The sequence below is a fragment of the Cydia pomonella genome, chromosome 28 (genome assembly GCF_033807575.1).
Source record: "Cydia pomonella isolate Wapato2018A chromosome 28, ilCydPomo1, whole genome shotgun sequence".
Lineage (NCBI taxonomy): Eukaryota > Metazoa > Arthropoda > Insecta > Lepidoptera > Tortricidae > Cydia > Cydia pomonella.
Window position 1 is genome coordinate 2629982 of NC_084730.1, and position 16223 is coordinate 2646204.

Below are 16223 nucleotides of genomic sequence, written 5' to 3' on the forward strand. Positions count from 1 at the left end.
TGTTAGATGATTCTAAAAGGGCCCACTGATTACCAGTTCGCCGAACGATATCGGCCTGTCAGTTATTCGCGGTTGTCGCTTTTGCGAACTGACAGGCCGATATCGTCCGGCGAACTGGTAATCAATGGGCCTCTTAAAGATCGTTTCAGCTAGGTATTCGCAGTCCTGCTAGTATGTAGGTACCTTCTTTACTTTATTATTTCTAATTTCGAATTTGTACACTAACACGGTTTATACGGTTCAAATTACAAATTGAACCGTAACCGTTAGGGTTTATGGTTCAATTTGTAATGGTTAATTTTCAATATGATCAATTATAATTAACGTTCGGCCAACACTGCTAAGAATACAATGCATTAGATGCTGTTTAATGTACGATTCCCACCAATTGACTGGAGTTGGGCCGCGCCGGTGCGCATTTTCAATGTGTCTATATAAATAAAAATAAATAAAATATATTATTTATTTATAATAACGGTACAGCTATCACAACAGTTGTCCAATACGATTATGTATGGCAGAAGCAACGGAATCCGGCCGTCCGCGTCCGCGAGGAGCCGACCGGCTTGCCGCCATACAAATGTGAAATGCGCTCCGACCCAACCGTTCGGTGGGGTGGGTGCGTTCATTCCTACGTTGCCCTAAGCACAGAATTTCACTGGAAAAACAAGGCGTAACATTTTTTGGTAAAGAAAGCGGATCGATCACAATTTACAGTGTAACAAAAGTAGTGGGGATCTGTATAAGTTATCAATCGCTGGTATAAGTAAAATAATAAAAATTTACACGAAAAATAATATGTTTTTCTATGGGGCAGGTCATCCAAGTCAGCCAACCCTCCAATAAAAAGTCAATCAATAGAAACGCCGGAAAAATTTCGCGTCAAGAAATGTTTACTAATCATTATTTTTCATCAGAACACTATACTTAACTACAGCACTACAGCTTAAATTTGTATATATTTAGTTATAGTACCTAAAATTAGCATGCTTCTTCAAGTAAAATGTACGCATTACAAATTACTGTCCACCTGTGTAGGATAAATAAAATAAAATTAAACGGTTCCCTGAGTTAACTCTCAAATTCTACAAATAAATAAATATTCCAGGATACTAATCTCGAGGACGAAGCACAAGTATAATTAATGATTAAACGAACTTACCTGTAAGTGAAGTTCTATCATAATTAATACGAGGTGCTTCGTCCGAAGAGATTAGTATCACCTCCCGCCCTTAAGAAACGCCCAAATGCAGAGAATGTCATCAATGACGACTTGCTTACTCTGAACTTAATGACATGACGTTTGTGGCCAAGGGTGTACCTACCTTAAAAAAAATCTAAACTATAGTGTTGTAGTTACGTGTTACTAAAAATAAACGAAATTATCACTTAAATTTATCTTTATACGATGAAACCGAATATACTCGAAACGGAGCCCCACTATTTTTGGCACACCTTGTATAGTGACGTCACACGACACGATCACTCGATCTCTCTTACGACCTTGACAGTAACATTCACAACGTTGCAACAAATTGCATGCAATTTTAGATAATTGCCGGCTGAGTGGGTGAAACGAATTCAGTCGATCGATTAAATGCCGCAACCTAATCGAAGCGCATGCAATGCGGAGCCCTAGGCAAATAAATAATACCTGGGCGGCTACCGGGAAAACCGAAATTCGCCTATTGCGGGGATCTTTCTCTTTTACTCTCACTAAGACGTAATTAGAGTGACAGAGAAAATTGCCCGCATTTGACGAACTTCGATTTTCGCGGTAGGCCCCCTGAAACGTCTTAGTGAGAGTAAAAAAGAAAGATCCCCGCAATTGGCGAATTTCGGTTTTCGCGGTAGGCCCCCTGAATTGGCACGTAAGTGCCTTAGTAAACTAGCCTATGTTGCACACCCAGCTTGTTAGTAGAAAAAGGCGGCAAATTAAAAAAAATGCAAGCGCAAAGGGATCACCTCTCATAGAAATTTTTAATTTCACGCCTTTTTCTACTGACAAAGTGGGTGTGTTTAATAGTATTTTATACAATCGTCATATAATAGAGAGCACTTCAGGCGAGTGGCAAGTACCGTGTTTAGGCAACGAAGCTGTTGTATACAATACTTTTTCTACGAATCATCAAATTTTTTTTTTTTACTATATAACCTAAATAATTAATTAAAATTGGTAAAGTATCTCAGTAGACAAAAATGTAGTACAAAAGACATACACGCGCGATACAGCGCCCGCCCATCCCTCAGTATATGGGAACGCGGCGGTACGTGGATTGATAGATGACTACAACTACAGCGTATCGAAAAGAATATTATCGGGAGCCCGATGCGAAATTCAAATTCAGCCATTACAGTCGACGAGTCGAAAAATAATATTTTACAATTTTTTTATTATTTGTGACACTATATAAACTCGTTTTTTTTTTTATTAACTATTAATAAAAATTCAATCAATTTAAAAACAATCTTGACAGACTATCTAAGCAGTGAAATCGTCTAGTGAACTCTGATTTAGACGTACCAGCATCAGCTGCCTGTCTTAAACCAAATAATAATAATAATAATTCTTATTTTCCATTGCGTAAGAGACCTAAATAAACTCTTAAGAGATTTATTAGAATAAATTTTAACAAGACTAAAAAAAAAAAAAAACTCTTCATAATTCTGTACTTACATCATACACACTATCATGCATTATGAGGATTTAAAGGAACGGGGTCGAGGTCACAAAGTATTTTACATGACGACCACGTTTCGGCTTTTTAAAATTCTATCAATGTTGCCAATTATTTTTATGGACATTGGCCGGTCCATTTCTTTAACATTGGTTCCCATTCACTAGTCTAATCACTATTCAGTGGTGACACTAATAAAATATTAGAACAATAGGTTAAGTACATTAATATTTAAGTTCTAATAAATTTACAGGATAGCCGAAAATACGTTGAAGTTAATAGAGAATATTTTGAGGATTATCGTTTTTAGGGTTCCGTAGCCAAATGGCAAAAAACGGAACCCTTATAGATTCGTCATGTTTTTAGTTAAATGAGTATATTTTATTTTTAATACCATTTTGTAAATAAAAAAACTTTAATGCTAGAAAAAAATCCGTAATATTATTATTGATAGGTAATATTTTCTGAATATACGTTACGACGAATATACGATATTTTGTATGTTTTTCAGTCGGCTAAAAAACTATTATTTATAACTTCGAAGTTACTGAGCCTATTTTGATAGACGAATCGTTCGACAGAGAGAGAGAGAAAATGTATCCTATATAATAATAGGCACCTTTATTTAGTATACATTTATTATAATTTAAATTGTACTATCAGCCATAGAGGAAATCAAATATAATATATTAAAAACATTTATAAATATCAATGGAATCATTAAAAATATCAAAATAGTATTTTTGTGCCGTTTTCTTTCAGAAAAATATAGCATAAAGAATCAAAACATAAAATAAACGATATGGTAACCTTGAACGTAACAGGTCAAGGTCACCCAAATGGTGTAAAATTTTATTACTTAATTAACATTATTTTTATGCCCCTATTTTCTTAATTAAGTAATCAAGAATTTATTGATGTTGGTTAAAATACACCTTTTGTATGGAATATTTAGTTTCCGGTATGTCACGCACAAAAAATATACTGATCATACAAAAACGTGACGATCCGGAATGGATTAAATGAAAGTTTTTTTAGATCAACAGTGCTAATAATGCTGATTATAGTGATTATAATAAATATAGACGTAAGAATTTATAAATATGCATCGTAGAAAAAACAGATTGAACTCACCTGTCGCACCGGTAATCATAATATTCTTCCCATCATAAAACCTTTGTATTTCTGTCAATTTCTTCTCATCTTTTCTACATTCCAAACACTCATCGATCTTTTTACTGCTCATATTATTTATAATCTCCAAATTCCTGTTTTCCTGTTCCATGTTTCCATTTATCTCTTGATTCCTGTCGATTTTCTGTTGAATTAGAACGTTCTCCAAATTCATGTTTTCTGTTTTCACCGTTTGCCTGCTCCTGTCCGCGCTTTCCTGTGCGTTCCTGTTCTCTATTTTCATGTCCAGTGTTTCGATGATGTTACTATTAGTGTCGAGGGTCGCCATTGTCAAAGTTCAGCACATTCTGCAAACCAGAAAATATTATAAATTTAATTTTATTATTTGTATTGTACTTTTATTCACATTTTACTGTCACTCAACGCTTTTAATCATAGCTTGAGTAAATTATTTACGACAGGTTAAAAATAAATAAATATATAGATTTAATAATAAGATTCGAAACGAAAGGGTTATGAAATGATGAGAATTTGGGGTCAAAATTTTATAATAATATTTACTTTGTATTTTTTTGAGATCAAAATAGCTAATAATACTGATTATAATAAATAGAGATATAAGATTAGAATATGAGAGAAGAGGGACCAATTTTTGCACAAAAAAATATAGCACGTCGTGATTTTATATTTATTGCAATGAATGAATGTCAAATTTTTAGGTTTCCGTACCCAAAGGATAAAACTTGACCCTATTACTAAGACTCCGCTGTCCGTCTGTCCGTCTGTCGCCAGGCTGTATCTCATGAACCGTGATAGCTAGACAGTTGAAATTTCATAAATGATGTATTTCTGTTGCCCCTATAACAACAAATACTAAAAAGTACTGAACCCTCGGTGGGCGAGTCCGACTCGCACTTGTCCAGTTTTTTATATAAATACCAAGTAAAAAATTTATAAATACATATTTTATAAAATCCTTACACAGATTACAAATAAAAATAGAGACCACAGATATTTTTATCCAGTAGCGGACGTCCTATCTCTATCTGAGGTTCAATTATAACTATGAGAAATCACAGCAGTGTGAGTTGTTTTTATATGTGCAATATACTATTTTACTATTCATAGCGTTAGCAAAGGTCTCCGTTCCAGCTTGGGTTAAAATGCTTTCGTGGGCATCGAAAAATCACGACAGATACAGTTAACGAAACTAAGGAAAAATATTTACCACTTACTAGATATTTATTCTCGGTTTCGTTAAACATATCTTCAAACTCATAATGGCATGCTTTATGGAAATCTCCCGCATCCCGCATACGATATCGACCAATCAAACTGAACCATCCTTAGCACGTAAGTTATGTCATTTCGTAGAGTCAAACAGACCCCCAATGTCGATGTAGTTGACGTTTTACACGTAAACATAAAAACGTGCAGTTTATTCCATTTATTCAGGTCAAGTGCACAGCAGTACAATACATTCCGATACAAACAGTGGGCATAACGCGAACACCAAAATAAGCAAATTGCGAGCATCTTTCTCTTTTAGTACAATTAAGGCATAGTTAGAGTGACAGAGAAAAATGCCCGCAATTTGCGAAGTTCGACGTTCGCGGTTGATCCACTGACGTCACATCATAAACAATACCAAAGGCGTATTGTGAAAGTAAATTTTGACATCTTTCGACACAGGACTAAATCTCTTAGAATAACATATGGCTTTTGACCCATGTTCTTTGGGGTCATCCATTAATTACATCACACGACTTTCTAGGTTTTTTGACCCCTCCCCCCTCCTCGTCACACTTGGTCACATTTGGCAAACCCCTCCCCCCTGGTGTGACGTCACATTTTTCTAATTGGCTATTATTAATACTTTATCAAATTTATTTTTGACAAAAGTATTATTAGTAATTTTATAACACAAAACCAATTAGGAAAGAAAATTAAACGAATATCGTTCCATAAATTCATTATTTAACTTTACAACGAATAAAAGCGGCCAAGTGCGAGTCGGACTCGCGCATGAAGGGTTCCGTACCATTTAAGACGTATTAAAAAAAATCTACTTACTAGATCTCGTTCAACATTTTACCACTTTGGACGCACATTTTACCACTTTGGAAGTGTCTCTCGCGCAAACTATTCAGTTTAGAAAAAAATGATATTAGAAACCTCAATATCATTTTTAAAGACCTATCCATAGATACCCCACACGTATGGGTTTGATGAAAAAAGATTTTTTGAGTTTCAGTTCTAAGTATGGGGAACCCCCAAAATTTATTGCTTTTTTTCTATTTTTGTGTAAAAATCCTAATGCGGTTCATAGAATACATCTACTTAACAAGTTTGAACAGTATAGCCCTTATAGTTTCGGAAAAAAGTGGCGGTGACATAATCGGACAGACAGACGGACATGACGAATCTATAAGGGTTCCGTTTTTTGCCATTTGGCTACGGAACCCTAAAAATTTAAAAAAAAATCTATTACTGATAATTTTAAAGTGACGTCACAAAGTTCACAACATGTCACATTTTCTTGACCCCCTCCCTCCCCCTAAACGTGTGATGTAATTAATGGATGACCCCTTTCACTGATATGTGTTGAATATCGAACGGTGTCGCCATTTACTCGAGTATAGGCCAAAGGTATATCGCTAAGTATCTAAATGAGCATAAATTTTTCTTGTTTTTTCGAGACAATTTTTTGCTTAGAATTTATCTTATACTGAGTTATATATATATATCTTTGACAATACAGACGAAACTGTCAAATAAGTGAAATGTAGTTGTGATGTGTCTTGTGAGACGTCAAAGCAGTTTGGTTGGGAGCAGTTCAATTTTATTTTGGAGGTAATAAATTGTAATTTTTACATAATATTAATATTACTATAAATTTTAGAGGAAAAATATAATCAGACCTCTATCTTGGTAAGTTTTTTTTAATTAAAAGAACCTGTCCGAATTCAGTTTGCAATTTAACCAACTTTACATGTGTTTATTACACCTGAAATTTCTATGAGATTACAATAAATACCTACACCTTTTTTTTTCAAATCAAAGATCAATTTTTGAAATCGGTTCATATGATAGAGAATTATCCTCGAAAAACCAACATACGTGACATAGACAATTTGCCGACTGAGATGGCGCTGTACACAATTATACTTAGTATTGGTACTTCTGTTCAAAATTCTTCCGCGCTTTTTATTATTATTTATTTATTCATAAAACAATATTTACATTGTGTTTGAATTATAATTATTATAAAACTACTTAAAACTACATGAACAAAAACAACAAACATGCAACAAAATTAAGACATAAAAACACGAAAAGTAACAAAATGGGAATTAGGATTTAATTACAATATAAATGTAGGATGTCAAATTGTAAGAAAATAAAAACACTATTATAATTTTATATGTTAAAATTTAGTTAATTCACAAATTCCTCTACCGAATAGGAGCACTTCTCTAGCAAGAAAGACTTCAACTTATTTTTGAAAATTTGGCTATTTGTGACTGACTTTAACTCAACAGGTAACCTATTAAATAGTACAATAGCCTGGTACCCTGCAGCGTGCTTGACTACTTTGAGTTTTATAGTTACCGTAAAATGCTGCAACTTTGCCATTTAAGCTCAATTTTGCCTATTTCATTTCAATTACGATCTCTCGAATTTGCTTAGGTTTTTCTTGTTTTTTACCATTTGATAGTAATTTTCATTATTCTGGCAACACATAATTCATATTTTTACAATGGTAACTCCATTGTTGCTCCGCCAGTTACGTATCATAAGTCGGCGTGAGTGGCAACATTTTTTTAGTGTCTCGCAACTTTTGAATTTTTATCTACGAAAAAGGTGTTTTTTGAGAAGTGGTAACGTCCCAGGGTAAGTAAAGGCTGTCTATTTCCCGTAAGTTTAATATTTTCAAGAAAAGGACATGATTTCAGCATAATAACGTACTAGGCAATATTGGGCAGTGTTTTGGAAACTTGAATGACACAATTTTGCCTGGGTCTAGGGCTGTCACTAGCTGAATTTTATAAATGTACAGAAAAGAGTAAAAATAAGCTTGCCTAAACTGCTTAAATTAGTTTATTTATAACAAGCTTTTTATTAACTTGCAATGTTTGTTTGTTTCAGTCAAATTTAGCAAGTCGATTTTCACCGACTTTCTGTGGGGGTACCTATGTAGATCTGCTGTCAATGCAATAATAAACTAACGTTAACAAATAAAACTTATGGGTATTAAAATGAAAATTATAAAAAAAAAACTTATTGCAATCTGTTATTATATTTTTATTGTAGTTACTTGCAATTGTATATTTATTGTATTATAATTATGTTGTATGTTTACAATCAATTTTCAACCACTTATTAGCGACCAATTGAGGTGTTTGACATACTTATGTAACTTGGGTGACAATGCAATGTTTATGGTACCATCGAGATGGTCTGATGATGGAGACCGAAAATAGCAACTTCTAAACTACACATAATAAACCCACTGTGTTTAGGCTCATTTGATTTGTCTTGCAGTTATCTTTCTTATCGAAATCTGGGTTGTCAGGTGTCAGGTCGATTACAATTGGAGTTCAAAGGTGATGGGTGATTAGAACTTTACAATGAAATAGAACTTTACACTATAATAATGCACTGACAATTAGCAAAATAGTGTATCTGCAATGTACTTGTAATAAAAAAATTAAAATAAGTTCAAATTATTAAATACTAAAAGAAAAAGAAATCAAACATCAATATATTACATTTGTTTGTTGATTATTTTGTAACTAACAATATAAATATATTTTTTTAATAATAATATTTTTTTGGCACAACCCTACAGTTAACGATATTTTTGTATAGAAAGTTTGTGGAACCTGCTACAACTTTACCTATTGCATGTGAAAAAAAAAGTATTAAGCTTATGGCCATAATTTGACTGTCAGGGACAAGCATAATGTCTCATGCACAAGAGTAAATATTATTGCAAATAGCAACACATTATTTATGGAGATATCCGTCTAGGCAAAGTTACGTCTTAGGCCTACAACTTTGCCTGCCACTTTGATTGCTTGTAAATCGGAAATACAGTATGATTAGGTAATGAGATTTGAGTCTTATCTGATAAGGCATAGGGTATGTTTTCCGACTAATACTCATGAAACTCATAATGAAAAATAGGTTCACAGATATAAGAAAAAAACGTCAAAATCCAGGCAAAGTTGCAGCGTTTTACGGTACACGAGATAATTCAAAGTTTGTACGGAACCCTCGGTGCGCGAGTAAAACGGACTCGCACTACTCCGGTTTCTTTTTGAATACGAGCGATAGAATTTGAATAAAACTAGTTTTAAATTCTATTAGTAGAATTTAAAAGCTTATTAGAGAGAGTATTGAAGGGGCCACATGAAATAAAGCGCTCGAAATTCAAAAATCGCCCCCCGACCCCATTTGAAAATACAGTGTTTTAGTCATCTGCAATAATTTACGGGGTGAATATATATGTCATACTGAGCAACTTTTACTATGAGACCAACCCCGAAATCGCGAAAAAAATTGGCTGTTTCATACATTTTGGCTCTGACCTTGAGATTTTGTATGGGAGACAAAAAAAAAATTCTCGATTTCGGGGTTGGTCCCATACTAAAAGTTGCTCAGTATGACCTACCTATATATTCAGTCCGTAAATTATTGCAGGTGATTAAATAAAAACCCTGAATATGAGTATGACGTGTCGATAGATCGTAGTGTCGAGTAAAAAAAAATTAATCTGTTTATTTCGTACCAAAAAAACATGCATTTTTCTAGCTTAACTACTAATCTTAAATTTAAAAGATTTTTTGAGTTAAGGAGTCTAGGCGTGTAGAATTAATTATACAGCACACTTCATCTTTATATAAATTTCCATTATTTTCGCATTTTAAGCATGTGTTTCTTTAACATAGATCTAACTTGCCCACATGTTCGACCTTCTAATGAGCTTACTAATCATTTACTAATTCATATGGAAATCTATTCAATATACGCGGTACAATGCATTTCCATACTCTTCGACCATATTCATTGTTTGTTTTTCGGACCTCAAACGTTGGAATGTTATCTAGGTTACGTAACCGTAGATTAGATATTTATTCTCATAATATAAAATTACACTATAAATTACATCTACATTAATTTATATTTTGATCGTCATTAATATTTACATATTATTATTTAATAAAATGGATTTAATTCAGAACATTTCCTAAAAATAATAATCAACCTTATATCAACAATTTTATCATCATGACATGACATTTTGTATGGGAGACAAAAAATTTTTTTCGCGATTTCGGGGGTTGTCCCATAGTAAAAGTTGCTCATACATATATATTCAGCCCGTAAATCATTCCAGGTAAATAAATACCCTGTATATGAGTACGACGTGTGGATAGTATGGTATACTTCGCTGCTTACACCTATGGTGTAACGTTCCGCTTGGCCGCTCGACCGAAAAGATGCTTTAATTACTTATAAGTACCGCTATTTAGATGTTGCACTACTTTTCTATTTCTTCACTCTGCAAAATCAAGTTTTCATCATTTACTAATTTACACCACCCAGCCTATCATCATCATTGGCCTCATCATCTGTTGTAGATACGGGTTTAGTAGTTTTAATTAAAAGTATTTAGTATGCTTTACTTGCACGATTTTTTGTATATATTTTTTTGACGACCAATCTGGCCTAGTGGGTAGTGAGCCTGCCTATGAAGCCGATGGTCCCGGGTTCAAATCCTGGTAGGGGCATTTATTCGTGTGATGAGCATGGATATTTGTTCCTGAGTCATGGGTGTTTTCTATGTATTTAAGTATTTATATATTATATGTATCGTTGTCTAAGTACCCTCAACACAAGCCTTATTGAGCTTACTGTGGGACTTAGTCAAATTGTGTAATAATGTCCTATAATATTTAATATTTATTTATTTATAGTTCAAAAGTTAGAGGGGTAGGGCACATTTTTTTTTCGGAGCGATTATTACAGAAAGTATAAACTTTATCAAAAAATGGTTTTCAAAGACCCTTATTCGTTTTGAAAGACCTATACAACGATACCCAAAAAAAATGTTTAAAAAAAATATATATTTTTTATTTTACGCGCCAAATTGCAGCGTTCTAGCACTAACGACCACGAAGCAAAGCCTCGGACAGACCGACAGCGATATGGCGAAACCATAAGTGTTCCTAGTTGACTCCGGAACCCTAAAAAATAGTTTAATAAGCAAATTTAAAAAGAAGGTACTTTTATCAAAAATAATTTGATAAAATATTAATAATAGCCAATTCGAAAAATGTGACGTCACACCAGAGGGGGAGGGGCTTGCCAAAAGTGACCAAGTGTGACGAGGAGGGGGGAGGGGTCAAAAAACCTAGAAATTCGTGTGATGTAATTAATGGATGACACCCTACTTTTCGCGCTGAAGTACAGTCAGCTGCAGAGATATGCATAGAGGTTTGTATGCAAAGCGAAGTTTTGCTGACTATACTCGTACCGCTACTTTACGCAGCGCGGTCACGCAACAAGTTATGTCATAAGTTATATGTAATACAGCAGGCCAAGGTCTCAGCGGTTGAATCTCTAACAACCTAACATTGTTGCTCGAGAATAGAGATTGAGAGTGCTTGAAATTTAAGACCCTCTATCTTGGACTCGGGTACGTCCTTAAACTACATCCATAAGAGAGGTATGGGCATTGTGAATGTCATCTCGCTTTTTGTGGTAGGGCACAGCACAGCGGATGTCATTCCAGATCTAAAGCAGAGCCCAACTTGGGATACTTCCACCAAAAACCGCGAACCGTGGGAACCGTGGGAAAACCGCAGCCAAATAACACTTGACCCACTTGTGTTCCTGCCGGTGAGTAAGGTTGCCAGAGCTCAACAAGGGTGCGGAGTGTTAGGGTCGGCAACGCGCATGTAACTCCTCTGGAGTTGCAGGCGTACATAGGCTACGGAGAGTGCTTACCATTAGGCGGGCCGTATGCTTATTTGCCACAGACGTAGTATAACAATAAGACCAGGGGGCGATTTTTTTGGATTTCGAGCGTTCGATTTCGAGTGGCTCCCTTCAATACTATCTCCACTACTAAACATTTAATTTCTAATATACCATATACCAAATATACCTTTTTTTTTTCGCTCGTAGGTATTTCAATAATAGCATTTTGAACGTTTTTCACAGATTTTCACGTGACGAGACGAGACGAGACGTTTCGAGCGCTTAAAAATAAAAATGGGGAAAAGGCGAAATGCTATTTTTCACAGATTTTCACGTGACGAGACGAGACGAGACATTTCGAGCGCTTAAAAATAAAAAATGGGGAAAAGGCGAAATGCTATTTTTGAAATACAAGCGATAGACATTAGGAATCTAGTAATAGAACGAAATACAACAAATCGAGTGGTCGAAATTCAAAAATTGGCCCCCTGGTTCATACACTATTAAATATCATACACCGCACTCGAGGACGCATTTTGCGGGCATTGAAAGGGAGTTTACAATCGAACACACTTTATGTCCCACCATACCATAGCACAGTATCATAATCATATAATATTAATTTATTACAATAATGTGGATACAAATTCAATTATACAACTAAACTATAAAACTTAAAACCTAAATCTAATTGACGTAACTGGTGACCGAAGAGCTGGCGGCTTCTTCGCACAACGTATCAGTATTGCGATACAACGAGGAAATGCCGCCAGCATCCTTGGTACAATGCCTCAAGGGCCTATTTTAGATATAAGCTAGTTATAGTAATCATCTGTATATATCCATTATGTATATTGTTATTGTCAATAAATATTTTTATTTAATAAATAATACTAAACTTAAAATACAATACTAAAAAAATATCCCCCTGCGGCATGGTGCCGTAGATGCTGGCACCATTTCCTCGCTGTATAGCAATACTAAATCCTTGAGCGAGGAAGCTGCCAGGTCTGCGGTCGCCAGTGACCTCTGCTAACCTTAATGTCATAATTAGTTATTTGTTTTACAATGAGGCAAAGTTGTTGTTTAACCTCTCGTGCTAATATTGATACCCGAGCAAACGAAAGATTCCGAAATTGAACCACGAGCGTAGAGTCCATTCCATACATAACAATACCTAAATTGTTAATTTGAAAGGGCCCTCAAGAAGTACTATAAAAGATCACTCATTTATTTGTTTTTAAATACAGATAAAACAAATAAAATAAATAAATAATAAATATTTATAGGACATTATTACACAAATTGACTAAGTCCCACAGTAAGCTCAATAAGGCTTGTGTTGAGGGTACTTAGACAACGTAAATACTTAAATACATAGAAAACACCCATGACTCAGGAACAAATATCCATGCTCATCACACGAACAAATGCCCTTACCAGGATTTGAACCCGGGACCATCAGCTTCGTAGGCAGGGTCACTACCCACTAGGCCAAACCGGTCGTCAAACAGATGTATTTTACTTTCCTCGTATTCAAAATGAAAAGTGCAATGTTAAACTTGTGTAAAAAATTAGTGTTTTTCATCCTTTGGTCTACCATTGAATCAATGTAATTCTAATGACGTAGTCATTGTGAAAAGTTTTCACAGTGGGTCAGGAATCAAGTTATTCGATAGTACACTGTAATGCACAGTGGGCCTTACGAGGTAAGAAGAGCTATAAACGAGCTAGACAGCCAGTCTGCACGATTAACACGAAAGTGAATGAAGTAACCGTTATATCATCTCGTAATCCGGGCGATGAACGGGTTTCATCGATGCCAAGGTCCTGACTGAATAAAATTACTATTTACACCTACTTATTACAGTATTCTTCGTTTTTTTTTTATTAAAAACTTAGGTAGGTATGTACCGTAAAATGTTACTAGTGTGCATTGGTCTCCACTGGGTAATTGTGTTTCAACAGATTCTTCACCTCAACTTGAAGGGGTACTTTGCTGCTTAAAAACAGTGAGCAAAATCGCATTTTGCTCACTGTTTGGTTGTTCTTGCGAATGTTGATATTGAGTCCTGAGCGTAGTGAGGGACTCAAAAACACGAGATCTAAAATAACTTTGCTCTCGTGTGATACATACAACTTTTCACCTCAGTAGTGAGAACATATTAAAGGTTAAAAAAATTCAACATCAAGCCACCACACCACAACCACACCACCACCACCACACATTTATTTACATTCATGAATGAAAGGCATCATCATTATGACGAAAGCTTGTCTCACTCCCTGGAGTGAGGAAAGTCGCACTTTCCTCACTCCCCGGAGTGACGAAAGTAGGCTTGTTCGAGCTGCTGAGGTGAAAATGTAATTTTTAAAAAAAGTTGTGGATTGAACTGTCAATTGATATTCGAATTTACAATATTATTTCACTGCTTTCGTTTTGTTTTCTGTTTTATTGTGGTATTTAAACTTAATTGTTAGAATACCTTAAGAAAACATGAGAGAAAAAGTGATAAAGGATTATAGTCATTCAGGCTGTATTTTTCCTTCCAAATATGTTCTCACTGCTGAGGTGAAAAGTCTTGTGTAATACACGAGATCAAAGTTATTTACATCTCGTGTGCTTTTGACTTTTGAGTCCCTTACTACGCTCAAGATTCGTAATTAGATTTACTCGCTACGCTCATGAATAAGCACTCGAAGAAATATCAAACTTTGCTCTCTTGTTGTACAAATAATTATTATACAGTCAGCATCAAAAGTAACGGATCAAATAACGCTTCATAAGTATCTAACATTATGTAACAGCTTAACAAAAAGTGATGTCTTTAATATAGAACAACTAAGACTGTAAAAAGATATACTTTTGAATGTGAATTTTAGAAATTTATCTATATTTGGATAAGTTATCCGGGATGTCAGATACTTTTGGCGCGTTGTTTCATCCGCAACTATTAATGCTGACTGTACACATATAAAATTAACGGTCACAATGAAGGTTCTGGGCCTTTTCGCCCCTCGGGCTCGCCGGGGTCGGGCTTTGGACTCTTTGGTCTCACAGCCAAAATTACTCGGAAACTTGATTTGCCCATAACCGCCGCCATTTTGAATTTAAAAAAAGTATGCTAGATCATTTTCAGCCTCCTAAGTCCTCATCATATGTCACAAATCTCAGCGATGTCGAACCATTTTGTTTTTTTTTTTGTAGTATGGCATAGTTTTTTACTGAAACTTTTGACAATATAATACAAAAGGTTTCACGAAAATCAGTTTTAGTTTAAGTCTAACGGCCCTCCACTATACTTTTTTTTTAGCATTAGATTAAGGGTAAAAAATCTTGACGTGGCATTTTTTTTGAAAAACACTTTTATAAAATAAATCACAGGAAATATTTATGAATTATATACTTAACATGTTTGATCATTTACATTCTTTTGGTTTCATAAGTAATAGTTATTATATTTTAGAAGCATTTTAAATAAAAATACATATCAAGATTGTTTTACACACGGTGCATCCTAAATAAGGGTGTGTCCTCGCGCCCATAGAAACAGTGTCAGACTATCGGGCCTTTTTCATCAGTCCTATTAGGCCCTGGGGCCCAAAACGCATGATACATTCACGGACACCATATAATTCAAAGGTTGAAGTCTAAAGTTAATTATGTACCCAAATTGTCCCACTGTTGGGCAAAGACCTCCCTCTTATTCTTCCAAGTATCCCTATCCTCGGAAGTCTCCCACCAGTCTCTGTCAAAAGCGTCAAGCTGGTCCTCGTGGACGTTATAGTGGCAATAAATTTTTTTTAATTTTCTTAGTGCGATTCACTTGAAAATAATTTCTAAAATACGCGCTTACAAAATGCAGGAAAATAAGTAATTTTAAACAACAACGGAGAAAACCGCTCAAAGTTATCACCCTATTAATTGTTTGCCAAATCAATATTAACATTAATTAATATTTATCATATGATTACCCCACTTTCCGTGAAGCAATTACCATTTCGCTGATCTACGTGATCAGATCAATGTTGTAATTCGAACGAGAACAGAAAATCGATAAATAACACGTTTTAATATAGATCGTCACGTTTAAACGGCATGCTTTTTAGGGTTCCGTAGCCAAATGGCAAAAAACGGAACCCTTATAGATTCGTCATGTCCGTCTGTCTGTCCGATTATGTCACAGCCACTTTTTTCCGAAACTATAAGAGCTATACCGTTCAAACTTGGTAAGTAGATGTATTCTATGAACCGCATTAAGATGTTTACAGAAAAATAGAAAAAAAAAAACAATAAATTTTGGGGGTTCCCCATACTTAGAACTGAACTAGGTCTTTAAAAATGATATTGAGGTTTCTAATATCATTTTCTTCTAAACTGAATAGTTTGCGCGAGAGACACTTCCAAAGTGGAAAAATGTG

At 34.8% G+C, this 16223-nt stretch overlaps 1 protein-coding gene across 3 annotated transcripts in view; it reads right to left on the bottom strand.

The window, feature by feature from the left end:
• LOC133533011 (fatty acyl-CoA reductase wat-like) overlaps window positions 1-16223 on the bottom strand; it is a 46666-nt gene that overhangs the window by 21224 nt on the left and 9219 nt on the right. For 2 of the 3 annotated variants that reach the window (XM_061871920.1, XM_061871921.1), the window contains exon 2: window positions 3813-4159. In XM_061871920.1, coding sequence (XP_061727904.1) covers window positions 3813-4140 — 328 coding nt within the window. In that variant the 5' untranslated portion in view covers window positions 4141-4159. Of the gene's footprint in view, window positions 1-3812; window positions 4160-4793; window positions 4871-16223 lie in introns of those variants that run through there. The other variant, XM_061871922.1, reaches the window with a different exon arrangement.